At 36.9% G+C, this 25,780-nt stretch overlaps 2 protein-coding genes across 7 annotated transcripts in view; one reads left to right on the forward strand and one right to left on the reverse strand.

The window, feature by feature from the left end:
* THAP6 (THAP domain containing 6) overlaps positions 1–3,670 on the reverse strand; it is a 17,071-nt gene extending 13,401 nt beyond the window's left edge. Inside the window, exons 1-3 of one of the 5 annotated variants that reach the window (XM_042936186.1) lie at positions 3,563–3,670; positions 2,587–2,689; positions 1,225–1,432 (exon numbers count right to left, since the gene is read on the reverse strand). In XM_042936186.1, the coding sequence (XP_042792120.1) occupies positions 1,225–1,432; positions 2,587–2,666 (288 nt within the window). In that variant the 5' untranslated portion in view covers positions 2,667–2,689; positions 3,563–3,670. The other 4 variants (XM_042936188.1, XM_042936187.1, XM_042936189.1 and 1 more) reach the window with 4 other exon arrangements.
* RCHY1 (ring finger and CHY zinc finger domain containing 1) lies at positions 3,545–25,780 on the forward strand. 2 transcript variants are annotated; one of them, XR_006201888.1, is made up of 10 exons: positions 3,545–3,885; positions 9,381–9,500; positions 9,725–9,840; positions 19,980–20,058; positions 21,639–21,683; positions 21,790–21,848; positions 21,938–21,964; positions 22,826–22,946; positions 23,297–23,391; positions 25,106–25,187. XR_006201888.1 is itself a non-coding variant. In XM_042936185.1 (9 exons), exons 1-9 carry the CDS (start codon positions 3,787–3,789, stop codon positions 25,232–25,234), a joined length of 795 nt encoding a protein of 264 aa, XP_042792119.1. In that variant the 5' UTR covers positions 3,545–3,786; the 3' UTR covers positions 25,235–25,780. The 2 variants fall into 2 exon arrangements, 1 of the variants encoding a protein (XP_042792119.1); XM_042936185.1 differs by lacking the exon at positions 23,297–23,391 and having other exon boundaries at positions 25,106–25,780.

Here is a 25,780-nt window from a genome sequence, read left to right on the forward strand (position 1 = left end):
CTTCCTTGTCTTACGATACGGTTATATAAATTGAGAATATTGTAAGTTGAAAAGGCATTTGATACACCCAACCAACTGAACATAATGGTTTAGACTACCCTACCTTAAACATACTCAGAACACTTACATTAGCCGATAGTTAGGCAAAGTCATTTAACGCAAAGCCTGTTTTATAACGGAGTGTTGATATCTCATGTAATTTATTAAGTACTGTTCTGAAACCGAAAAACAGACTGGTTGTGTGGGTACAGAATGATTGTCAGTGTATCAGTTGTTCACCCTCGTGACCACGTGGCTGCAGCTTACTCCCACTGCCCAGCATCACGGGAATATGGTATTGCATACTCCCATGCGTGCTGTATTACGTATCGCTAGCCTAGGAAAAGATGAAACTTAAAAATTCAAAGTATGGTTTCTATTGAATGTGTATTGCTTTCGCACTGTTGTAAAGTTGAAAAATCAGAAGTCAAAGGCCATCTGTATTTCCCTTGTTTCCAACTGTCAGGAAGGAGATATCTTTCAATGGAGGTTCATTACTATTGTTCTGGGAACTGAAAGGTTCTCCCTGAATTTTCTACACTGGAATCAGTTACTCTATGGTGTCTAGAAGCACTTTGCCATATTTTAACTCAAGAGAGATACTGAGGGTGAGGCAGTCAACCCGTGGCACTAATATCACTGAGAAAAAAACACAAAATTCAACTAGACTTTATTTATACAATCTTTTTATTTTCTTTTTCTTACCTCTTCTCTCCTTTCATTCTCCCGTTCTCCTCTCTTTTGCTTTTCTTCCTTTTAGTTTTACCTAGGCTTTAAGCTTGAATGTATGTGGCTCTAAAAGTATACTTTGGTCCTATTTGGCTCTATACTTTGGCTCTGCTCTTGACTTTTGCTCCAGTGTGAAGAGGACTGGCAACTTGGAACTTCAATTCAACCCTCTTATTTTCCTCCTTTTTTAGATATAAATCCTGAGTTATGTCAACTCCTAAAATCAGTTCCCTTCACCAAATATTTGTAATATGTCAATATTTCTGAGTGGCTACTGGTAAAATACTCCTACTACATATTATAAAACCTGAAGCAGTCACTTCCAAATTTAGAAACTCAAAAAATGGACTTCAAACGAATAAGCAAACAATTAAAATGTTAGCCTGAATGGTGACGGTTCTTCAGCAGTACCATAAAAAATGAGTAACGATGCTAAGCAGTGTCTCGTAAACAAACCTGTAAGTGAGATGAGGGATCAAAGATAGAAGGTATGACTCCAGGTTTCAGTTTAATATTTGGAGCACTTCTGTCAAAATCTGTCTTCTTAAAGTGCCTTGAACACAACACGTCTCCTTTTTTAGGCTCCCAGATGCCTGCAGCATTCACATCAAGTCTTTTCATGGCTAATACCCATTTTCTTTTGACGTTTTCATCTGTGGGGAATCTAGAAAAAAAACATACAAACAGTATCCTAATATTAAGCACTGTCAATATATACTTGAACTAAGGTTGTGACTAAATTGGTTCACTGAGAAGTTTGTTACTACTCTTGGGAAATGGACTATTCAGGAAGCCATCATGAATCAAGCTTTCAGAACTTTCAGTTTTAATAGATTTTTCCACCAGTCACGCTGCAAACATATGGCCCTCATTTCAATTTTTCTCATGTCATAAAGAAGAAAAGTTTCAAGGGATACTTCAACCTTACATTAAGATTCACAACTGGGGGGTTTTCCTTCATCTATCTACGATAATACCATTTGGGACTTTTCCTATGTGAAGCCATACCCAGAAATGATCCCAGATGAACAGAGTACCTCATACTTTCATTCTTCTGGCAGCATCAGAAAGTTGCTTTGTACAGCATTTAACACACAACAGGTCTATAAATGCTTAGTGAATGAAGGCAGACAACAGCTGCAGAGTTTGGGGTTCTAGAGAAAAGAACTGTTTTGAGAGATCTGGAAACCAATAACCATATCTTCTGTAATTTTCCAAGCTGATTCAAATCTTTTTTTTTTGGAATAAGGTGGGGTATACATACTCATTTTTTATTTCCTCATACCTAGCAAAGTACTTATCAGATCTTTCTCTAGCACATAGCACAGTGCCTGGCACAAAAGCAGCAAAATAAACTTCTAGCAAATGAATAATTATTAAAATTAAGATCATCTTGACTTACCTGTAATACTGTTAAAGAACCCTTGGTCTGAACTTGTAATTTACATTTTTTCTCTACAGCATAAGTTTGATCTATTTCTAAATAGAAAGGACAATATATTTGGGCAAAGATCCTTCCTTCAGATTGTAAACTCCATATAAACAAAACAATTTCTTTGAAGCTATGTTAAAACACAAAGTAACAATATTAACAAAAATGAGCTTGATATTTTTGTTTACTAGCCTTTGATACCTTGACAGGAATCTTAAACTTTTAAACTAAGTTATAAAAACGTAAATGTATCACTTCAAATTCACTTAAAAAGCTATTTATTTAAAAAAAGCTTTGGGAACTAAAGGTCAAAACTGAAAAATTAAGTATAACTGTCTTTGGCTTTTTTAACAGAAGTACTTGGCTTAACTATGGCAAAATCTTACACGTGAAACGTCAGTCCTTTTAACTTGGAATTTGGCAAACAGCGGGAAGCACATCCAATGGCCGAGCAACATTTCACCATGATTTTAGCAACTCATAACAGAACTGAAAGAAAATTAAAACGGTAAGAGTTAGCAATTTCAAAGCTAAGGAGAACATGTTTACTTTTCCCAGCGTGTTTTGGGTGACGTGAAATCATGCTAGAAAGCCAAAGGCAAATATTTTCTTCCAACACTAACAGCTCTAAAAATTTTCCAGGGGCTTGCCTCTTCAGAAGGCCAATCATTTTTTCACTGCGCACCCCGAAGCGTCTGACTCAGTCTTGCAGGCTTGTACATTTCCCTTCCGCCTTTTTACAGGCACCATGCCACAAGGCCTTTGCACACGAACTCCTACTCATCTTTTTAGCTCACGTGTTGCTTCCCCAGGGAAACCTTCCTTGGCACCCAGATTAATCCGATCCCCTCCAGCATTAACTCTCATAGAACATACACTTCTTCCTAGCACTTCTCAAAGCTGTAATCTTAATTTATGTCAGTGATTCATTCTGTGATCAATGTCTTTCTCCTTTACCAGTCTGTGAGATCCAAGAGGGCATGGTGGGGAGTGTACTTTTTCTCACTTTTTGTCCCCATGCTTAGCTGGTGACTGGCATACAGGAAACGTCAATGCATATTTTGAAGGAATGAAGAGCGACTAAAAGCAGCAGCTGCAGAAGCAGAGCGCGCCCGTACCCGCTCTGAGCCCTGAGGCCTGGCGGAGCTCCGCCCCTTTCTCGAGGCACCAGGCCGCTGCAACGGGAGAGGGAGGGGCCGCCCTGTCACAGGTGCGGATGCGGCCGGAGAGCGTCCCTTTCTCAGGGGCCACCCGGCGTCTCCGCGCCGCTGCGGTCCATCTCGCCCCGAACCACGCCCAGGGCTTGGGCGAGTAGCGATGGGGACTGGGGGGGTGGAAAGAAGAGGCAACCTAAGTTATTACCGTTAGCAGCGAAGTCAGCAACTGACGTCGACAGCAGAGATTGCGTTTTCCTTCACTTCCGCCCCGTCGCCCCGGGAACCGGAAATCCGGCTGCCCCGGGTCACGTGCTGAGCCGCCATATCAGCTCGGCTGGCTGCTGTGACCGAGAGGGGGTGCGCTAGTGACGCTACTTCTCTGGGCGTGGTTTTCATCCTGGGGGAAGGGTCCGTGGAGTTTGAGGGGAGATGGAGGAGATGGCGGCCTCGGCGCGGGAAGATGGCGCCCGCGGCCAAAAGCAAGGGCGGCGGGGCTGCAAACACTATGACAGAGGATGTCTCCTGAAGGTGATGACTTCAATGGGCTCTTCCCATACAGGCTGCCGCCGGGTCGGGCGGGGGCGGAGTGGGCCAGGCGATTAGGCTTGGGCTGAAGTTAGAGGCTAAGCTGTTTGTCAGGATCCCTCCTCCACCTCGAACTGGGTTCCCGCTGTAGAGAACGTTTTGGCAGGGCGACCACAGGCCGCACCCGTACTCTTGTCTTACTTTGTATGCAAAGTCCTTTTTGCTTGGGAAGAGCCGAGGCTTGCACATCAGTCGCTGTATCAATGGGTTTAGTCTTTTGCTACTGGAAGTAGACTGAGGCAGCGTCGGGCCTGGGCCGGCTTTTCCCCAGGATGACTTTCAGGTGTGTGATGAAGTAATGAAAGAGGAGTAAGCGAGTGGAGAATCGGAATACGATTTCAGCTCCTGTAGTAACAGTTTTACCGCTCGCCAGCTTCATTTTAGAGTCAGGGAGTGAACCTAAGGCTGCCGAGGAGAAAATGCTTTTGTGACATGGAAAGCCAGCCGTGTGGTTGCCACTAAATAGGAGATTACGTGTAGGAAAGTGCCTACTATACATATATTCTTGTTTTTGCCGTTTACTTTGAGGAAAATTGCTGGTTACTCTAGAACTTTTTAAATTGGCACCCGCTCAGAGTTTCCTGATTTTGTTGTTGCAAGAAGCAGTTTGAAGATTTTACTTAAGAAAGCGTGAGCTTTGGAGTCCCACAGCCCTACCCACAAGTCATAGCGCTGCCCCTTGATAGCTCAGTGCTTTTGAGCAGGTGCTCCATTTGTACAGTAGGGCTGATAAAGTTACTGTTTCATAAAAAAGTATGAGGCCTGTAAAGACCACTTAAAGCCTTCTTTTAGGCCAGGCTTGGTGAAGTTCCTCCACAGCACTGGATGAAGCTTTTTCAAAGTCATTCACCAGGTGTTGTGTAAACAAATTGAAGGCTGTCCTTATGATTCCATTTCCACTCACTGATACGTTGTTACTGTTTGAAACTTGATGATTAGAACTGAATTCAACATTTTGGCCTTTTCCCCCAAGAAACTACGTAAATATGTCTGAGTTTCATAGAGTTTATGTACTTGACCCTGAGTATCAAATACTTTTTGCCCGCTCTTGCTCCTTCCTTAAATACTAGAAGCCAAGTGAAGAGTTTTAAGGAGGAAGTAATCAACTAAATCAAATGCTGTTGTTTAAGTAAGATAAGAACTGAAAATTGAACTTTAAATTGGATGAGGAGGTCCCTGGTGATCTTGACAAGAGAAGTTTCAGTGGAGAGATTGGGACAGAGCCTGATTGGAGTGGGTGAGAGAGAGAGAGTAGTTAAACTGGAAATCTTAAATTTTTTTTAAATGTTTATTTATTTCTGAGACAGAGACAGAGCATGAGTGGGGGAGGAGCAGAGAGAGAGGGAGACAGAATCAGAAGCAGGCTCCAGGCTCCGAGCTGTCAGCACAGAGCCCAATGCTGGGCTCAAACCCACAAACCGTGAGATCATGACCTGAGCCGAAGTTGGTTGCTCAACTGACTGAGCCACCCAGGTGCCCCTGGAAATAGTCTTTATAGACAATTCTTGGAGTTTTGTTGCGAAAGAGCGCAAAAAAACAAACCACCACCAAAAAAAAAAAAAAAACCAAAATCCAAAAACAACAACTCTGGTTGCTGTGAGATTTAGAATCATGAGATTTTTTTTTTTTTAATCTTTAAAATGGGAGGTATTGCAGCATGTTTTTGTACTCTTGGAAATGACTCAGTAAAGTGAGAACATTTTTAATGCAGGAGGGAAAGAGAAAACTGTAGGAGCACTTACTGCCCTTGAGTAATCAAAGAAAAGATGGGATCCAGTGCACAAGTGGAGGAGTTGGCCTTACGTAAAAACATGGAACAGAGGACAGAGTATTAGGTACATTTGCAAGTAGGTTGGTTGATAGAGTTTGTGGTAGGATGTTTTCTTTTGATTATTTCTATTTTCGTAGTGAAGTAAGCAAGGTATCAGCAGAGTGTAAGGGTGGAGGAAAAGCTGTAAAGAAAGAGATGTGAAATAATCACCCAGATTTTAGGTCCTAGATTGTAGAAGAATGAGGGAGTCAACTAGGGAAGTATAGTAAAAACTCATATTTTATTAGTGATTTTGACTTAGAAGTGAGACCAGTGGTCCCTTTTCTTCAGCTGTCTCTAGCTGTTCCTGTACAGGAGAGAATTGGATTTAACCAGACTTGGGGTTTTGGTTAGGTATGTAGAGGAAGAGAGAAGGAAGGAACTAGAGTATGTGCAAGGGAAGAATTGAAGTGAGTTGGGAAGAGAGGAAGTAGTGATTAGAGAATTGCATGCTTGAAATTAAGATAGAAACAAGATTCAGTTGTTTAGAGCAGTGGTTCTCAAAGTGTGGTGAATGGACCCTCCACCCTGTGATTCCTGAGGCCCTTTTAGGTCAAAACTACTTTCTAATACTAAGATGTATTCTTTTTCAGTGTATGCAAAAGTGGTGATTAAAATTGCTGGCACCCTAGCAAAATGAAGACAGTGGCACTGACCTGTGCTACACCTATAATTAAAAAAAAAAAAACAAAAAAACCAGTTTCACTTAAGAATGTCATTGATAAAATTCTATAAAATCTCAGCTCTTGAATACATGTCTTTTTACATGTTTTTTACATGTTTGATGAAATGGGATGTTTTCATCAAGAACTTCTGCAAACTAAGATGGTCATTGTGAGGAAAGTTCTTATGCAATTGGATTGTGCACTGAACTAGTAGCTTTCTTGTGGAACATTTCTTACTTGAAATTTGGCTTTTCAAATTTGAGTATTTGGTGGACATTTTTTTGAAAAGGAGAGAAGTGAAACTGTCATTGCAAGGAAGATCATTGACAGTAATAAAATTCAAGCTGTCATGTAAAAATTAGAATTAAAATTAAAAAAAATTTTTTAATGTTTATTTATTTTTGAAGGAGAGAGAGAGACAGAGTATGAGTGGGGGAGGGGCAGACAGAGAGAGACACACACACACACACAGAATCTGAAGCAGGCTCCAGGCTCTGAGCTGTCAGCACAAAGCCTTACGTGGGGCTTGAACTCACAAACCACGAGATCATGACCTGAGCTGAAGTTGGACTCTCAGCCACCCAGGCCTGAGCCACCCAGGCGCCCCTAAAACTTTTTTTAAATGTTTGTTTTGAGAGAGAGACACACAGAGTGTGAGGGGGGAGGGGCAGAGAGAGAGAGAGGGAGACACAGAATCCAAAGCAGGCTCCCGGATCTGAGCTGTCAGCACATAGACCGACGCGGGGCTCAAACTAATGGACCGCAAGATCATTACCTGAGCCTAAGTTGGATACTTAACAGACTGAGCCACCCAGGTGCCCCATAATTAGAATTTTGGAAAACTTGGATTATTCTCTGTAAGCTTGAAAGTGTCCCAGTACCTAAAGACTTTTCTGATGAGATCGGTAATGATATTAACAAGCACAATTTTTTTTTTTTTATCTTGCATGGAAAATTTGTGAACATTTGAAAGAGCTATAGAACTCAGTGAACTGATATTTTCCAAATGACCAATGCGTGCGTAGAAGATCCATTCAGAGTGCAAGATAGATCAATGGATTTTGATGTAATGGAGAAAAGTTCACATACAATTTCAGAGTCCATGTTACAACTAATGATTTATGAATTGTTGAGTTTTGTTGTAGTATCAGAGATGAGTATTCTTGCAAAGGCTGTTAAAATACTCCTTTTTCCAACTACATATCTGTGGAAGGCCAAAGTTTCTTCATATACTTAAACCGAATACAGAAGCAGAAATGAGAATTCAGTTATTTTGGGAGAAAGTAGTTATTTCATTAAAATAATGTTATTTATGTTAACATGTAATGGGTTCATTACTATTATTTTTAAAAGAAGTAATGAATATTTAAAAAACCTTTCAATTTTATAATATGGTGTCAGATATAATTCACATAATCAAAAGCTCTTTGAGATCATCAGTAATTTTTTTAAAGTTTATTTCGAGAGACTGAGACAGTACGAGTGGGGGAGTGGCAGAGAGGGAGGGAGACAGAAAATCCCAAGCAGGCTCCACACTATCAGCGATCCGAAGTAGGGGTGGTAGGGTGCTCGAACTCACAAAACCGTGAGATCGTGACCTGAGCTGAAACCAAGAGTCAGATAGATGCTTAACAGACAGAGCCACCCAGACACCCCGATCCTCAATAATTTTTAAGAGTGTAAAGAGGTCCTGAGACCAAAACATTTGAGAACCACTGTTCTTTGGTATGACCTTGAGAATATGTGGCTGAGGAGGGTTGGAGGACAAGGTCATTGGAAGTAAGTCAAGGAATTGAGAGTTCATGGTATTGGAAGGATTATAGTGGTGGATGTGCAGATCACTAAGATGTAGGACAAGAGTAGTGGGGAGAGAAAGGGTACCAGTTAAGTGTTAAAATCTTTAAGGAATGAACTGTATTGTGGTAAATTATGGTGTAAGATCTTCAGAAATGAGTGGATCTGGAAGGTCACAGTATACTGGAAACTATGGGGTGAACTTACTGGCTTGGAAACTTTTTTTGATGTACTATACTATTTAGGATAAAGCTAAGTTACTAATGGTAACAAAAAGGCCCAACAGTAATGTAGGTTAAAGAATAGAATTTATTTCTTCCCACCTAACAATTTCAAGGTTAATTATCCAGTTTGGTAATAAGACTATTCCACATGATCACTTCAGGGACAAGTTCTCCCCACTGTATTTTGCCCTGCTTTAGGGCATACAGTCAGCAGGTGGGTTGCTGCTATGTCCAGGTTTCATCTGATGGAAAGGAGAAAGGGAGTGTGGAGGAGGAGGCATGCCCAGTTTCATAATACTCAGGCCCAAGAGTGACACTGATTTCTGCTTGTATTCTTTTGGTAAGAACTTAGTCATTTGGCCACAGCTGAAATCAAAGAAAGCTGGGAACTGTAATAAAGCTGGGCAATTGTGTCTGGGAAGGAGAGAATAGATTTTGCTAGTCTGCCACTCTTGAAAACAACGACTATCTCTTACATTTATTCCATCCTCTAAAACATCAAGCATATAGTTGATGATTAATAAACACAAGCAAATTAAAATATATATAATCTTTATGATATTTCATGTTTAAGGGGTTAAGTAGGTAATTGAGTTTATCTGGAAATGTCGAAGAAGAAATTGCCTGCCTGCTTTTAAGGCTGAGAATGAGTTTAGGGTATTGTGAGATTAGTTCTTCAGTCCAGAGATTTCCATTCTTCATGATTCCTTTATCTTTAAGGACCAGATTATGTTCAACTTAATACAGACATAGATGTTGAAGGGAATAATTAAAATATGCTAAGAAACAGTGAAAAGTTATGTTTAGGATTAGTTTACAAACGAATCCATTGGTTGTATTCTTTGACCTTGTTCCAGGAGGAGGAGGAAGAAATTTTTTTTTTTTTTTTTGTATTGCAAACTTGTTTTTCTCTTTTTATAACTTTTTTTCCCCCTTGGGCATTAGGCACCTTGTTGTGACAAACTTTATACTTGTCGGTTGTGTCATGATAACAATGAAGATCATCAGCTAGATCGCTTTAAAGTAAAGGAAGTGCAGTGCATAAACTGTGAAAAAATCCAACACGTAAGATTTTACCACATTTCTATTTTCTTTTTAAATAATGTTAAGGTGGCTTAAAAAAAATTGGTATTGCAAGTGACTTCTTTAATTCTAAGCAATATCTTTGATTTAAATGTTTAAAACCTTGTAAAAATCTGCATTTACTGTAACAAACTGGATATTTAAATGATAATACAAAATGTTTTGATAAATTTAGTCCAATTTTTAATTACATGTATCTGTTTTAGGCCCAACAGACTTGTGAAGAATGTAGCACATTGTTTGGAGAATATTATTGCAGTATATGCCATCTTTTTGACAAAGACAAGAAGCAGTATCATTGTGAAAACTGTGGAATTTGTAGGTACTGTATGTAAAATGTTCTTTTCCTATTCTAATGTACCTGGGCAATAATAGTTTTTAAAATCTTTATTGGGATATAACTTGCATCTAATAAAATGCCTTCAATTTATTTTTTATTTTTTTTTCTAAATTTTTTTTAACGTTTATTTATTTTTGAGACTGAGAGCATGAATGGGGGAGGGGCAGAGAGAGAGGGAGACACAGAATCGGAAGCAGGATCCAGGCTCTGAGCCATCAGCCCAGAGCCCGACGCGGGGCTCGAACTCGCGGACTGCGAGATCGTGACCCGAGCTGAAGTCGGACGCTTAACCAACTGAGCCACCCAGGCGCCCCTAAAATGCCTTCAATTTAAATGTCTAGTAAGTTTGACAAATATATATAGCTGTGTTACTAATACAGTCAGGATAAAAAACATTTCCATTATTCTGAAAAATATTTTCATGCCTCTTTTGTAGTAATCATTTAATTAGCCCATCAACTATTGTGTGGCTATTTAAATTGTAACTTTTGGATGTAAAATATGTTTTTATATAACATAAAACATGTTTTGTGGGCAGCTGAAATAGAAAATTAGGGTAGAGTTTTCTTTTTTTTTTTTACAATTAGTTTTTAAAAACATTATCAGAAAGTATAGGATGATTTTATAAAAATTGGAAAATATGACAAAGTAGAAAGAATAAAAATAAGCTACAGTCCAGTCTCCCACTGACAAGCTACTACAGACATGTTGTCATATAGGAATTTTTTCTTTCCAAAAATTTTTGAGCATTACATACAAAAACATATATGTAACGTTGTGTACATTATAAACTATACTTTCTAAAAAAACGTTTATTTTGAGAGAAGCGTGCATATGCAGGGGAGGGGCAAAGAGAAAGGGAGAGAATCCCAAGCAAGCTCAGCACCGTCAGTGCAGGGCCCAATGTGGGGCTTGATCCCACAAACCATAAGACCTTGACCTGTGCTGAACTCAAGAGTCAGATCCTTAACCGTCTGAGCCTCCCAGGCACCCCTGTTGTAAACTGTACTAATACAATAACTCAGCCACTCAATTTAAGAAATAGAATGTTTCCAGGGCACCTGGGTGGCTCAGTTGGTTAAGCGTCTTGACTCTTTATCTCAGCTCAGGTCTTGATCTCCTGGGTGGCTCAGTTGGTTAAGCATCTTGACTCTTTATCTCAGCTCAGGTCTTGATCTCGTGGTGAGTTCAAGCCCCGAATTGGGGTTCTGTGCTGGGCAAGAAGCCTACTTAACAAAAGAAAACTGTTACCAATACTGTAGAAGCTCCAGGTGTTCCATATCAGTCTTTTTCCATAACTACTGTCTAGAATATTTTAAATCACTTGCTTTTATGTAGTTTGTTTTTAAGGAAGGATAACAAACATACCAAAAGATGTAGAAGTCATAAACAATCTTATGAATTTACTTATGAAAACATTTTTTTAATCACTACCCAGATCAAAAAATGGAATGTTCATAGCACTGTAGTAGCCTCTCTCATGCCCCCTACAAGTCAATAAATACACTCCTCTGAAGGTGACTACTCTCTTGAGCTTTGGCGATCCTATAGTAAATGCTCTTTTGTGTTTTGTTTTATATATTTTAAGGCGTTATGTATTTTAGGTATTTATATAGAATTGTTCTGTTTTCCTTTGTGATTGATTTATCATTGTCTCTTTTTATCTTTAGTTATATTTTCTGCCTTAAGAGCTGTATCTATATCAGCTTTCTTTTGATTAGTTTTTGCATGTATGTCTCTTTTCATTCATTCATTCTTGAGAGACCAAGGGAGAGTGGGGGAGGGGCAGAAAGAGGGAGACAGGATCCAAAGTGGGCTCTTGCAGACAACAGAGAGCCCGATGCGGGGATCAGAGTCACAAACCAGGAGATCATGACTCGAGCTGAAGTTGGACACTTAACTGACTGAGCCACTCAGGTGCCCCCCTTTTTATTTTTTTATCCCAAACATTTTGTATGCTTACATTTAAGGCATGTAGCTTGTATGCAGAATGTAGTTGAATTTTATTTTTTATTCAGTTTAATGAAAGCTGTCTTTTAATTAGCATATTTAGTCTTATTAATATAATTGTATATATAAATTTTAAATGTACAATTTTACAGTTCAGTCGACAAGTTTGGTATTTTCTATCCCCTTAGTATTTATCTGTCTTTTTTTTCCGTCTCCTCGCTTGCCTTCTTATGGATTAATCGGCAATTTTTCTATTTTACTTTATTTTTTAAATATTTTTTAAAGTTTATTTTATTTTGAGGGAGAATGTGAGCAGGGGTAAAGCAGGGAGGGAGGGAGGAAGAGAGAGAGAGAGAGAGAGAGAGAGAGAGAGAGAGAATATCCCAAGCAGGCTCTGCACTGTCAGTGCAGAGCATGATGTGGGCTTGAACCCTCAAACCATGAATGAGATCATGTCCTGAGCTGAAATCAAGAGTTGGCCACTTAACCGACTGAGCCACCCAGATGGTCCGTGTTTTAAGTTTCATTTTTGTTCTCTATAAACTTATTAGAGATATATTCTTCCATTATTCTCTTGGTAGTTATCTTAGAAATTATACATCCTTGGCTTACTAGAGTAATGCATTTATCATTTCTGGACTGTGTAAGAACCTTAACTAAGAGGCTTTACGTGTACTTGTCATGTCTTTTAATCTACGATATTTTAAACTCTGTAAGACATTGTTTCAAACAGTATTCTCTTACATTTACCTACATATTTACCATTTCTGTTGCTCTTCTTGCCTTTCTGCATTTCTTTCATCTTCAGGATTATTTTCCTTTGGCTTCAGGAATTCTTTTTATTAATACTTCCAGTGAGGCTCTGCTGGTGACAGATTCTGTCAGTTTTTCGTCTCTCTGAAAATGTCTTTATTTTCATTTTAAAATTTTGTCTTTGCTGAGTATAGAATTACTTTCTTTTTGCACTTTAAAGATATTCTGGTGCCATGGTTTCTGTTTCAGAAATAGCCTGTCAGGATTATTAGTGCCTCTTTGAGGGCAATCTTTTATCCCCCTCTTAATGTTTTCAGGTTTTTTTTTTTTTAACGTTTATTTATTTTTGAGAGAGAGAGCCTGCGCGAACGAGCAGGGGAGGGACAGAGAAAGAGGTATACAGAATCGTAAACAGGCTTCAGGCTCTGAGCTGTCACCACAGAGCCTGATGCGGGGCTCAAACCCACGAACCATGACATCATGACCTGAGCCGAAGTTGGACGCTCAGCCGACTGAGCCACCCAGGTGCCCCCCTCAGGTTGTTGGTTTTTAGTTTTTCCATGATGTGTCCAGGTGTGTGAGATACTTATCTGGCTGGCAGTTTGTAGAATTTCTTGAATCTATGGCTTGATATCTTCTGTTAGTTTTGAAATATTCTTGGCCAGTGTTTCTTCAGATAATGTTTCTGCCTCTTGCTCTTGGCCCCTTCTGGGACTTTAGGTGTAGACCTTTTCACTGTCCCATATGTCTCTTACATTTTTCTTTTTTTCTGTATTTATCTCTTGTCCCCTCATGCTTAAATTGGCTAGTTCCTACTGGTGTGTCTGTCATACTGTGTTGAATCTGCTATTTAACCTATTGAGTTTTCAATTTTAGGTTTTTTTTTCTTAAAATTATAGAATTTACATTGAATTTCCCACCCCCACCCCTCCATCCTTTGTAGTTTTAATTTTTTCAGGTGAAAAAAATTTTTTTTTCTTCTTTCAACATATTAATCACTGGTCATTTAAAGGCAGGGTCTGATAACTCCAATATGTTGATTATTTGTGGGTCAGTTCTGTTTTCTGTTTTTCCTCCTTTGGTGTTTGGTTCTTTAGTTCTGCCTTTTGGCATGCTTGATATTGTTTTTAGTTGGCTGTTGGACAAAATTGAATGCTATTTATTATTCTCCAAAGAGAATTTTCTTTTGGCGAGCAGTTCATGTAGAGCCAGATCCTACTAATCCAGTTAAAGATTGAGATGATTATGGGGTGCCTGGGTGGCTCAGTTGGTTAAGTGTCCCGACTTGCTCAGGTCATGATCTCATGGTTCGTGAATTCGAGCCCCGCATTGGGCCCTGTGCTGACAGCTCAGAGCCTGGAACCTGCTTTGGATTCTGTGTCTTCCTCTCTCTCTGCCCCTCCCCTGCTTGTACTCTATCTCTCTCAAAAATAAATAAACATTAAAAAATAAATAAGTAAAGATTGAGATGATTACAGGCCAAGTTTTATTTATATTCCTGTTCTTTTTTGTTTTCCCTAACACAGGCTCCTAGCACATGTTTCCTCAGGGGTCTTGATTTAAAGTTTATCAGGGCAACTCTTGTAATGGGATCTGGGCTCCCAGTTTTTTGCCTCCCTAGCCGAGAAATTGCCAGAGGGTTTGCGTGGTTTCATATCCTCTTACCTGCTGTTTGCTGCTTAGCTTGTTTGCTTCTGACAGTATAGTTTAGGATCTGCAAGTCCCCCAAGGAGGATGAAGCAGGGACTGTTGGATTTTTCTCAGTGTATTTCCCTTCTGTCTGGAATATTGACCCTTTAAGCCCTTTGTTGATTTTTTTTTAATTTTTTTTTTTTTTTTTTTTTTTTTTTTTTTACTGCTTTTAAATTGCTTGTTTTCTTTGAATCCAGACTTTGTAGTTCTCAGTGGGAGCTTTGGTCCTGTACAAGCTATTTTATCCATTGTAGAGTGGAAGTTTACAATATATGTTTAGTTTTGCTTATTTTTTTTAACTCATGCTGTGTTTATTTTTCTGTGGCTTTTTTTTTTTTTTTTTTTTTTGAAATAGAGCCTTGTTTTTAGGGTTTCTCCTATTTGATTCATGAGCTCCAATTGATTTTCACTGTTGTACAGAGTTATTTTGTATGTCAGATCTGCACACAGCTTTTAATTACCACTATTACAATAAAGGAATCAATACATTTTATAGTTAATTTGTTGACTCAAGTTGTTGAGACTGCAGGATACATATCTCATACTACCCTGTATACATTAAGCTTTGTGAAGTTAAGATATTTTCAAATTTTAAATTCCTATACCTGGTAATATTAAGCTTCATGAGATCAAGGTATTTTCAAAAGTTTAAATTTTTATACCTGAGAGTACCATGTACACAGTGTGTGCTCGTAATGTGTAGGCTGTGCATCTTAAGCAGAATGTTTTTGGTGTTATGATTCCTTTCTGTATGTGAGGAAAATTTGTCATCAACATTTACCGTCTATGTTTTTAAAACCTTTTAAAATAACAATAAATATTTTGTTATATATATTATTATGAATGATAGAAGTAAGAATAAAGGCGGTGAAAAACAACTTCATTGGAAATTTTAATAAGAATTTAAGCATTGTAAATCCAAATTTTGATTCCATATTTTTCTAGTTTTGAAAAGATATGTACTAAATTTGACAATATCCCTTGACTGTAACTATTCACTGGTCACTTGTCATGAATCTGGCACATGTCTATCTTGTTAATAACTGATTCTAGGTTTTAGATATAGTTCTGATAGGTTCTAGCTTGTAATTACTTTTGGTTCTTCTTGCACTTGTACCATCAAAATGTAATATTGATTCCAGATCTCAGATACATCACTAGTAAGATTCTGGCTTATCCTTACTTGTGTCTATGCATTGCCAAATTCAGTGTTTTTGAAACCTTGTATTTAATGGTGGCCATCATTTTAGTTCCAATATAACAAAATATTTTTTATTTTTAGATTTATAAATCCCTACTAGAATGTCAGTCCTGTGAATTTTTTCAATTTTTACATTGTCTATTCTCTTCCAAATGCTTTATGCACATACTTCAACATTTGTCCATTTTACTCAGCCATACTGAGTAAATTTTGGTGTACGAACATAATAAAAGATGGAAGAACGCTGTCACACATCTTTTTAGCAAAATGGGATGGTTAAGGTTCATGTAACAAAATACTGTGAATTGAAGTCCTTGTTGAATGACTAGATGAAGAATCCATGTTTGTTTGTTTTTTTTTTCATTTGAAATACATTGTTCATTTTTTTTTGAGTGAGGCCATTCATCTATGGTATGTGTTTTAAAGGATTGTTATCACTTCAAGTAGGTATTTTAGGTGGCATTATGTCTTTTGTCATTGCTCAAAAATCTTTGAAACATCTCAAAAATCTCAAAAATCTTTGAAACATTTCAAAGTCTTTGAAACAAAAAATATTTATTTTTGAGAGAAACAGAGTGTGTGAGTTGGGGAGAGAGAGAGGGAGACACAGAGTCTGAAGCAGGCTCCAGTCTCTGAGCTGTCAGCACAGAGTCCAACATAGGGCTTGAACTTTGTAAACTGCAATATCATGACCTGAGCTGAAGTCTGAGGCTTAACTGAATGAGCCACTCAGGTGCCTACCCCTCTTTGAAACATCTTTGTACAGTTCTTTCAGAGTGCCAGTGGCACACTGAAAATTCAGCCCCCCCCTTGGGGATTTTCAGAGCTGTTCATCTTCATTTTTTTCAGATTGTTAAAAGATATTGGGAGCAAACTCTATTAAATAAGATTGGCATATACTGTGTGTAGTCAGAAATGACATATGACCATCAGATAATGACTATTTTTTTAAACAACAAAAATATCAAAAGACAGGTTAAAAAATGTTTTTGCAATAGCAGTGTTTTTGGAAACTCTACCCTCTCATGGTAACATTAAAAAAAATCATGTCATTTGAATGTATGAGTTCTTATATATTTGCATAAATATCAATCTTTTCACTTTGTAGCTAACCTTCTTTGATAATCTTTTACAGTGAGTCCTCTTTTGGATATTAAAGACAAGTATTTTTTGTCTTCAGTATATTATGAAATTTAGTTATTGCTTTTAGTTTATTAAACAAAGCTGCAAGGCAAGGGTGATCTGATTTCTTGTGCTTGGTGCTTAAGGCACCTCTAGGCTTGGCTCTGGTCTGGAGGTATGAGCTTGACGATTATTGTCTTTAGGCAGTAATCACTGTAAGGAAATCAGTACTGCTTAGAGTTAGTGATATGTTATTCCTGATTTTATATTTTAAAATAGCTTCATGATAGTTAGGTAATCTTTTGAGTGTGGCGATAATTCTCTTAAAGAGTGATGTGCCCTAAAAAGATAGGATTTCAGTTTTTCTTTAATTAGGGGCAGACATCCAATACTGAATTTTTTGGCAGAAGGTACATATATCCTTACTGAAATGTACTAGAATGAGCTTTTTTTTTTTTTTTTAATAAATGGGGCAATAAAATTTCTTAGTGTTATTAGATAAGCACCATGATAGTTACCATGAGAGTATGATATAACAGATGTGGTTTTGGTGTTCTGATTTCTGATCTAAAAAAATGTTTCATCCCTTTGACTATATAATTCCATTTTTAGGAGATTATCCCAAGGAAATAGAGATATGTACCAAGATTTCTGTGTAGTATAAGTCTTGTACCAATAAGTATAATAGTGAAAAATGAAAAACAACCTGTGTGTTTGGGAGATTGTTAATTTGCAAGCCCATATCAAAAGTAATATTCTTAAATGATATTTAGGGATTGGGAAAATGATTCATAAAAATTATCTGTCAGGATATTATACATACCAAAATATTAGCAATAGTTATCCATGAGTGCTGTGATCATGAGTGATTTTAGGTATTTGTTGGTATATTTGTTGGTTAATGTTCTTCTGGGTTTTATATGTTTTAAATAATGAGGATTACTTTTAAAGTTTAAGAAGATACAAGTTTGTAACTACATTTGGGGAAATATAACATCTAATAAGATGATGCTGTAAGAGAAGGATGTGCGTTTTCACATTTCTGCAAATTATTAAATAAGCATCAGACCAATCTTTGTCATGTGTAGAGCACTAGAGTATAGAAGGCATGATTCTTGTTCTTAAATTTCTATTCTGTTTGTGGAAGAATGGGCTTAATAAGCAATCACAGCTAGAGAGTTTGTCCGATTATAGGGATTGGAGTGGTCTTAATTTTAGGAATGTTTCAGTAAAGTTTTAACAGAGATAGGCCGAGGCTGAATAGATCAGAATGGTCTGGGTAGAAATAAATAAATAGCCAAGCCTAAGAAAAGGCAGTGAAAGGATGGAGTGAGGGGGTGGGACAGATAGAGACTGGAGTTGAGGATGGAAGTGAAGAGGTTATATTATTTGGAGTAGTTATTTTATTTTTTTTTAAATTTTTTTTTCAACGTTTTTTTTAATTTATTTTTGGGACAGAGAGAGACAGAGCATGAACCGGGGAGGGGCAGAGAGAGAGGGAGACACAGAATCGGAAACAGGCTCCAGGCTCCGAGCCATCAGCCCAGAGCCTGACGTGGGGCTCGAACTCACGGACCGCGAGATCGTGACCTGGCTGAAGTCGGACGCTTAACCGACTGCGCCACCCAGGCGCCCCTGGAGTAGTTATTTTAAACGGAAGCAAATCTAGTTAGTCCCTGCCACCGTTTTAAAAAAAAGCATAAAAAAGAGATAAATACATGGTAAGGATAAGTACTGTTATGTGGAACTTTCATTAGCATTTCGAGTGTGTGTGTATATGTGTAAATGAAGGGAGAACTGGGTCAAGATGTAAAAATACTTACTGTGTGTTGAGGTGAAGTTTGAGAGACACCGCTGCAGAGTCTGCCAGGTCACCTCTAACTGTGACTATGTACTGACGCCAAGTTGACTGTTTTTGTTTAAACGGAGTCTCCTGGTTTTTGTATGTTTGAAACATCTTCATTTTACTTTCATTTTTGAAAGATACTTTTGTCGGATATAGAATTCTAGGCTGACCGAATGTTGCTCTGCCGTATTTTGTGGATATACATTCTGCATTGTTCCCAGTGAGACATCTGGTGTCATCCTCTTTTTGTTCCACTATAAAGTCTCCCCCCCCCCCCCCCCCCCCCCCCCCCCCCCGGCTGCTTTTAAGATTTTATCTTTGGTTTTGAGCAGTTTGATTATGATGATCCATGATAGAGTTTTTTTTCATGTTGCTTGTGTTTAGGGTTTGTTGAGCTTTCCTTTTAAGGACATAACACAGAATTTTCATTTATCTCTTCTGTTCACAACCTCCAGAGAAGTTGCAAGTAGTCTTTATTCAGGACAGCCCTGTGCCTGAGTGTTCTGTTGTTGTGTAAGAAGGGGAAAATAAAAATTTGGGGACAACTAGCAATTTCTCTTTATCATATCTCTTTACATTTCAAATGGATAAAAGAAAAATATAAAAATTAAAAGCCATAAGTATTAGAGGTATACATATATTTATGACCTAGAGGTTTCAAAAGTCTTTCCTAAATAAGAGATAGAAGCATAAGCCATAAAAGAAAATATCAATGGCTTTTTAATACATAGAATTAAAATGGCTGTATGACAAAATATGTAAATCAAGATAATCTTGGTCACACACCAGAAAATTGTAAGTATACATATGAAAAAGGTTAATATTCAGGATATATAAACAGCTGCTTTAAAATGGTAAAAGACAAATACCCTAGCAGAAGAATGAAAAGAGCACATGGACAGGCAATCTACAGTAGAAATCCACATGGTTCATAAACATTAAAATATATTTCCTGTCTCATAATCTGAGAAACGCAAATTAAAATGACATCTTGTATTTGTCTATCATATAGGTAACCAGTGTTCACTAGGGTGCAGGGAATGCAGGTGCTGTCATACATTGTTAGTGCGGGTATAATTTAGTATTGTCTTTTTGGAGGTCGTTTTGTCAGTATCAAAACCAGTGGTGCAGTACCCTCAGTACCCATAGTTTAACTTTTAGAAATCTTACAAAAGATTATCAACAGATAGGCTAAGTGATGTTTGTATAAAGATAGTTATTTTATATCATCGTATTAACTAAAGATAGTAAATTATATAAGGGAATACTTTAAAAAATATGGTCTATCCATACTATGTAATACTATGTAATTATGAAGAGGAATGAAGTGGTTCTATATAGACAGACATAGAATAATCTTCAGGATATGTTGTTAAGTGAAGAAAAAGTCACAGAACAGGAAATAGAGAAAGAATCCATTTATGTAAAAAATAAAGCCCAAAGGGTGTGTGTGTGTGTGTGTGTGTGTGTGTGTAGATTTTTGTAGGAAAAAAGACTTGGGTAGATACCATTCTGTAAAAATGAATCTAATCTTTTGACTTTCACATGTATTTTTAGGATTGGTCCAAAGGAAGATTTTTTCCATTGTTTGAAATGTAACTTATGTCTAGCTATGAATCTCCAAGGAAAGCACAAGGTATAAAACTAAGTTTGTGTAATTTAAAAAATATTGTATTGTGTTTGAAAACTAGCTTAAATCCTAATATGTTTGGACGCATGCTAATTTCAGATATTACCAAGTACAACTCTGTTGGTTTTTATTCTTAAGCAGTATTAAGTAGGTGTCCTCAGATCTATGCCTCAGAATATCTGATCTACAGTTCTTTTTCTTCTTCATAGTGTGTATGAATACTTATATCAGTTATTAGCATACTGTTGACAACTTCTAAGTAAGTTAGTAATGGATTCTTCTCATTGATACTGGTTTTAAGAATAAGTGAAAATGCACATTACAGAAGAAATAGCAATGTAACAGCATTCCAAGAAAATTCAGAAAATATTTTTGGGTTTTCTTTCATAGTTAGAAATATTTTTAATTTGGATATAGTAATTATATCATGATACCAGTTCCTTTAAGATTATTTTTCATTATTTAGAAAAAAAATCTAATAAACATCAGAGAACAGAGAGACTAATGATTTTTAAAATTAAAAAAATTTTAATTCCAGTATAGTTAACATTAATGAGGGTTTTTTAAAAACAGGTACTAGATAATAACTGGCCTAAAATAGTCAAGTATTAAGATAAATTGAGATGAATAATGAACATTTGGGATATGGTGACAGTGAGTAAGGGAAAAAGAATGGGGCTGAGTAAAGACTCCCAAGGTTTTTAGCCCTTGCTTTTAAGGTACTGGATAAATAGATTGTAAATTTGCTGGAGATAAAAGATTGAGTTTGGTTTTACAGATTTGAGTTGGGGTGATAGCCGTGTTATCTTTCAAAAACTATATACACATTTTCTCTTGTGGTATCTTTGTCTTGTTTCTCAGTTATTTCTTATTGTCTGTATTTTAGTAAATGGTCCTATCATGTACTCAGGTGCTTACTTAAAAAACCTGGGCATCATCCATGGCGTGGCGCTTTCCCTTACCTTCCCCCATTTAATCATACACTGTCTTGTCAAGTTAGGAACTCTGACACTGGAGGCTGCCTGTTGGAGTTCAAAAACCGTTCCACTTCTTATTGGCAAATGACTTTGGAAGTTATTTAGCTTCTCTAGGCCTCAGATACCTCATCTGTAAAATGGGGTAATGTACCTGTTTCATTTAGAGTTGTGGGACTTAACTGAGCTAATACAGGTAATGTACTTAGTATATGACATGTAGTAAATTTCAAGAATATGAACTCTTACCATTATCGATATTATTAAGTAGTTTACTTTGGAGCAAAACACATATAAAATAGATTCCAAACGTTATTGTCTCTGCATCTTTGGTAAATCTTGATTCACTGATTTTCCTTATGCGTAAAACGAAGATAATTTGAACAATTAAGATATACTGAGCAATTTCATTGTTTCAGGTAATGTGCAAAGCCTGAAATAGTTATGTGAGTTAGCTGTGCAGTTCTTATCTGACATATAAGAAACATGTATTGTTAATTATTATCTTTAGTAAGTTAGTAGTGTTGTTTCCTTTATTGTTTTTATTAGTAAATCTGTTTGTCATTTCCATTTAGTTAAGTTTTTAGTAATTTGAGTTTTTCTTTTAAACAGTGTATTGAAAATGTTTCCCGGCAGAATTGTCCAATATGTTTGGAGGTAGGCTTAAAATATCATTTGCTTTGGAAATATTCCCTGTTGAATTTAAGATATGTGGATGTTTATATTGTCTTCATGCAGGCACTAACATTTATTTCCTTTACAGGACATTCACACATCCCGTGTTGTTGCTCATGTCTTGCCGTGTGGACATCTTTTACATAGGTAAAGGAATTTTGTGTTTTTTCTCTCAAAATTGAAAATAGTGCAGATAGTTTTTGTTTTACTGAAACAATGTTATATATTTTTTTCAGAACGTGTTATGAAGAAATGTTGAAAGAGTGAGTGTTTGATGGGATTTTTAAAAATTAATTATTGTAAGATGCTGATTTATTATTTTTTCGGGGATGTGGAAGTGGGCCAGCTCTGTTCCTCACACTGTGTCGGGCGTGACATATTTATGTTGAGATGGGCAGGGTAAATGCATAGTGGTAAACTGGGCAAAGCATCTTGTGTATGTAGGACTGCAGCTTTTCCCCCATGTCTGCAGTATGCCTTATCTCATCCCTCATTTCAAGAGACTCTTATTTTCTGGCCTTGCTTAACAGGAGGCATGGGCTCTACCAGAGGCAATCGATAGCATTGTAAGATTGCTGAGGTATTGTCACTCAGAATCCTGTTAGGTCAGTATATTGGCCCAGGATAATCATCTGCAAAGAAAGCTGGTAACAAGATTATCTAAAGCAGAAACTTTATTATGGGGAAAGAATGTTACAATGAGATGAGAGTAATTAGGATAGAAGAGACTGTGTAAATGTATTTTCATAAGCAGAAATTTTAATTTAATATAAGAGCCAGATAGAAGGGAACTTTTTCAGAATGTTTAGAGAGAAAATAATATGATCTAAGTTACCTGAATATATTAAGGAATTGAGGTCATTTAGTTAGAAAGTAGCTTAATTGGCTTTTAAAATATATTGAATATATTCTACAAAGAATACGGGCTGATTCCTTCTAATTTTAGAGAGCTGAGGAAAAAGAGTAGGTTTAAAAAATACCATGGATCCACCGATCATCTTAAAATTCAGAATAATGCTCTGTTTTGGATGGTTTATGTACCAATTAGCATGCATCCTCTTGTATACCTGAGTTGATATACTCCTTGTTAAATGTTTGGAAAATAACCTCTCTGTTTCTTCTAGAGGCTACAGATGTCCATTATGTATGCACTCTGCTTTAGATATGACTAGGTACTGGAGACAGCTGGATGATGAGGTAGCACAGACTCCTATGCCATCAGAATATCAGAACATGACTGTGGATGTGAGTACGATCAATGCCTAAAACTTTTCAGGTTCCTAGTTGACGTTCTTGTTTATTTTTGCCTTTTTGCTCAAATCTGTCTAAAAAATACTGCTTTGGCAGAAACACCAATGTGATGATTAATGGGAAGGACAAAATATAAATTTTAAATTCAAAGGACCAGACCAAAAAATTCTAAGAATACCTTTATGCAATTCTTCCCAACACTAGATGGCAGGCAGAAACTTTATTCTGAATTATTTATGTATTACTTGTCAGAGCCAGTCAGTCATGTAATGGTGTGGAGGTGAATTACTGGTCTGATGTTTTTAATGATGCTTTATTTCTAATTATTTTAAATTTTATTTCAGGCATACGTATTTGTTGATTTCTGAAGAAGATTACTTTTTGTTTTTTAATGTTCGTTACCCTTTTTATTCATGTGGATAATTGAATTGTTAGTAAGGTAAATGAAGGATTGCTTTTGGAATACTAATTGGTAATTACGTGATGTTTTACTAGAGGCTTCAGTGTGCTTTGTTCCATGTAGGTCATTTTTTCAAATAACAGCTTTATTGAGATATAATTTATATGCCATGTAACTTGTCCATTTAAAGTGTGCAATTCAGTGCTTTTTAGTATATTCTTGGAGTTGTACAAACATCAGCCACCGTCAATTTTAGGATATTGCCCCCCAAAGAAATCCCATACCCTTTAGCAGTCATTCCCCAATCCCCTAGCTCTAGGCAACCACTAATCTTTCTACATTCAGATTGTATTCCAAATTATAATTTTGAACAAACTTGGAAGTTTTCTATTTACTATGGTATGACTATTCTATTTTTTTAATCTTATTTATTTTTAAATTTTAGTAAACATATCACGCAATGGTTTCAAGAGTAGAATTCAGTGATTTATCACTTAAATACAACACCCAATGCTCTCCACAAGTGCCCTTTTTAGTACCTATCACCCATCTAGTCCACCCCCCACCCATGTCCCTCCATCAACGCTCGGTTTGTTCTCTGTTGTTAAGGGTCTCTTGTGCTTTGTTTCCCTTTCTTCTCCATCCCCCCCACCCCTTCCTATATGTTCATCTGTTCTGTTTCTTAAATTCCACATATATTACTCAGTCATCAAAAAGAATGCAATCTTGCCATTTGCAAAGATGTGGGTGGAGCTAGAATGTATTATGCTGAGTGAAATAGGTCAGTCAGAGAAAGACAAATACTGTATGATTTCACTCATGTGGAATTTAAGAAAACAGGTATGAGTATTCTAAAGCTAATGCTTTTCTTACATACTAATGCGTTGATCTGTTTTCAGTTTAACACCTTTTTTATTTTTTGGGATCTTTGTGTTAGAAGAGATTAATTCTCAAGTGATATCTTACTGTCATTTTATTTATTTGTTTGTTTGTTTGTTTGTTTATTTTATTTACTTATTTTGAGAGAGAGACAGAGCATTAGCAGGGGAGGGCAGAGTAAGAGGGAGACACAGAATCTGAAGCAGGCTCCAAGCGCTGAGCTGTCAGCACAGAGCCTGATGTGGGGCTTGAACTCACAAGCCTTCGAGCTGTGAGATCTTGACCTGAGCCAAAGTCGGCTGCTCAACCTACTGAGCCACCCGGGTGCCCCTCTTACTGTCATTTTAGGGATGAGCCAAAACCTTTTATTTTTTAACTAAATTTTAAGAACTGCTTCTTTGGACTTTATTTTTGAGGCATAGAAGATTGACAACTTAGTATATTAAACCTAAAGAATAAGCAAAAAGATATTATAAGTGTGTAAAGATTTTATTAAGATAATTTTGCAAGTGTCAAGGAAGAATAATGAAATCATGTATGTTGTTTTGAACTGTAAATATAGGTGTCAATCTGATAATGCCTATGTTAAATTTTATGCCCAGTACTATTTATATACTATTTGGGAACAGTTTTAAAATAAGACTTCTTGACTCAAATTTACACTTTCATTTTCTAAATTCAAAGCTACCTTAGTAGCCCTCTTAGAATTTTCAGAAAATAAATAAAAGACATTTCTATTTGGGGAAATATTTAGACTTATCTATATGTGTTTCAGTTCTTCAGTATGATTTTTGAGGAATTGTTTTGGGCAGACAGTGCCACTTTGTATCTATAAGGTTTAATATACTTAATTTGAATTCTCTTCACTTTTCAGATTCTCTGCAATGATTGCAATGGGAGATCTACTGTCCAGTTCCATATATTAGGCATGAAATGTAATATTTGTGAATCTTACAATACTGCTCAAGCTGGAGGATGTAGAATTTCACTAGATCAGCAATGACCAGCGTTTATTACACTGGAAAACTCAGCATTTTCTGATCTAGGAAAAGGCTATCTTTAGTATTTTGTTGTCATAATGTGTCAGAATCTATGCATTAGAGTTGATGTGTTTTGTACTAGTATCACAGCAAAAAATCATACTACAAGTACTTAAGGATTCAGGGTCTCTTTGTAGAATTGTCATAGCTCTATATTGGATGAAAGCCACTGTGCTTGTGTTTTGATTGGAAATTCCTTTAGTGTCAGTTTGGAAGCCAATGATGTTTGCCACTGAAATTCACATCCATAGAAGTATGTTATACTTTCATGGAACTTCGCTTTAAGTGACACTCTGCACGCAGAATTCATTTCTAGTTCTTGATAGAACTGCACTTACTTCTCAGTATTATTCTTGACTTTTTAAGGGCTGTGCTATAATGAGAATATGTTGTATCTTACTGTTGAGATCTTACTACATATACTTTAGAATTTTCTAAGACAGTCCTTTGGATCCTATAAATGTGAATTTTGATGTAATAACTGCTAATAAAATTATATTGAAACAGTG

The sequence above is a fragment of the Panthera leo genome, chromosome B1, assembly GCF_018350215.1.
Source record: "Panthera leo isolate Ple1 chromosome B1, P.leo_Ple1_pat1.1, whole genome shotgun sequence".
Classification (NCBI taxonomy): domain Eukaryota; kingdom Metazoa; phylum Chordata; class Mammalia; order Carnivora; family Felidae; genus Panthera; species Panthera leo.

Coding starts and splice junctions, on each gene's coding strand:
- RCHY1 (XM_042936185.1), top strand. CDS start 3,787: ATGGAGGAGATGGCGGCCTCGGCGCGGGAAGATGGCGCCCGCGGCCAA. Junction 3,886..9,380: donor ACAGAGGATGTCTCCTGAAG/GTGATGACTTCA, acceptor CTTGGGCATTAG/GCACCTTGTTGTGACAAACT. Junction 21,965..22,825: donor TATGAAGAAATGTTGAAAGA/GTGAGTGTTTGA, acceptor TGTTTCTTCTAG/AGGCTACAGATGTCCATTAT.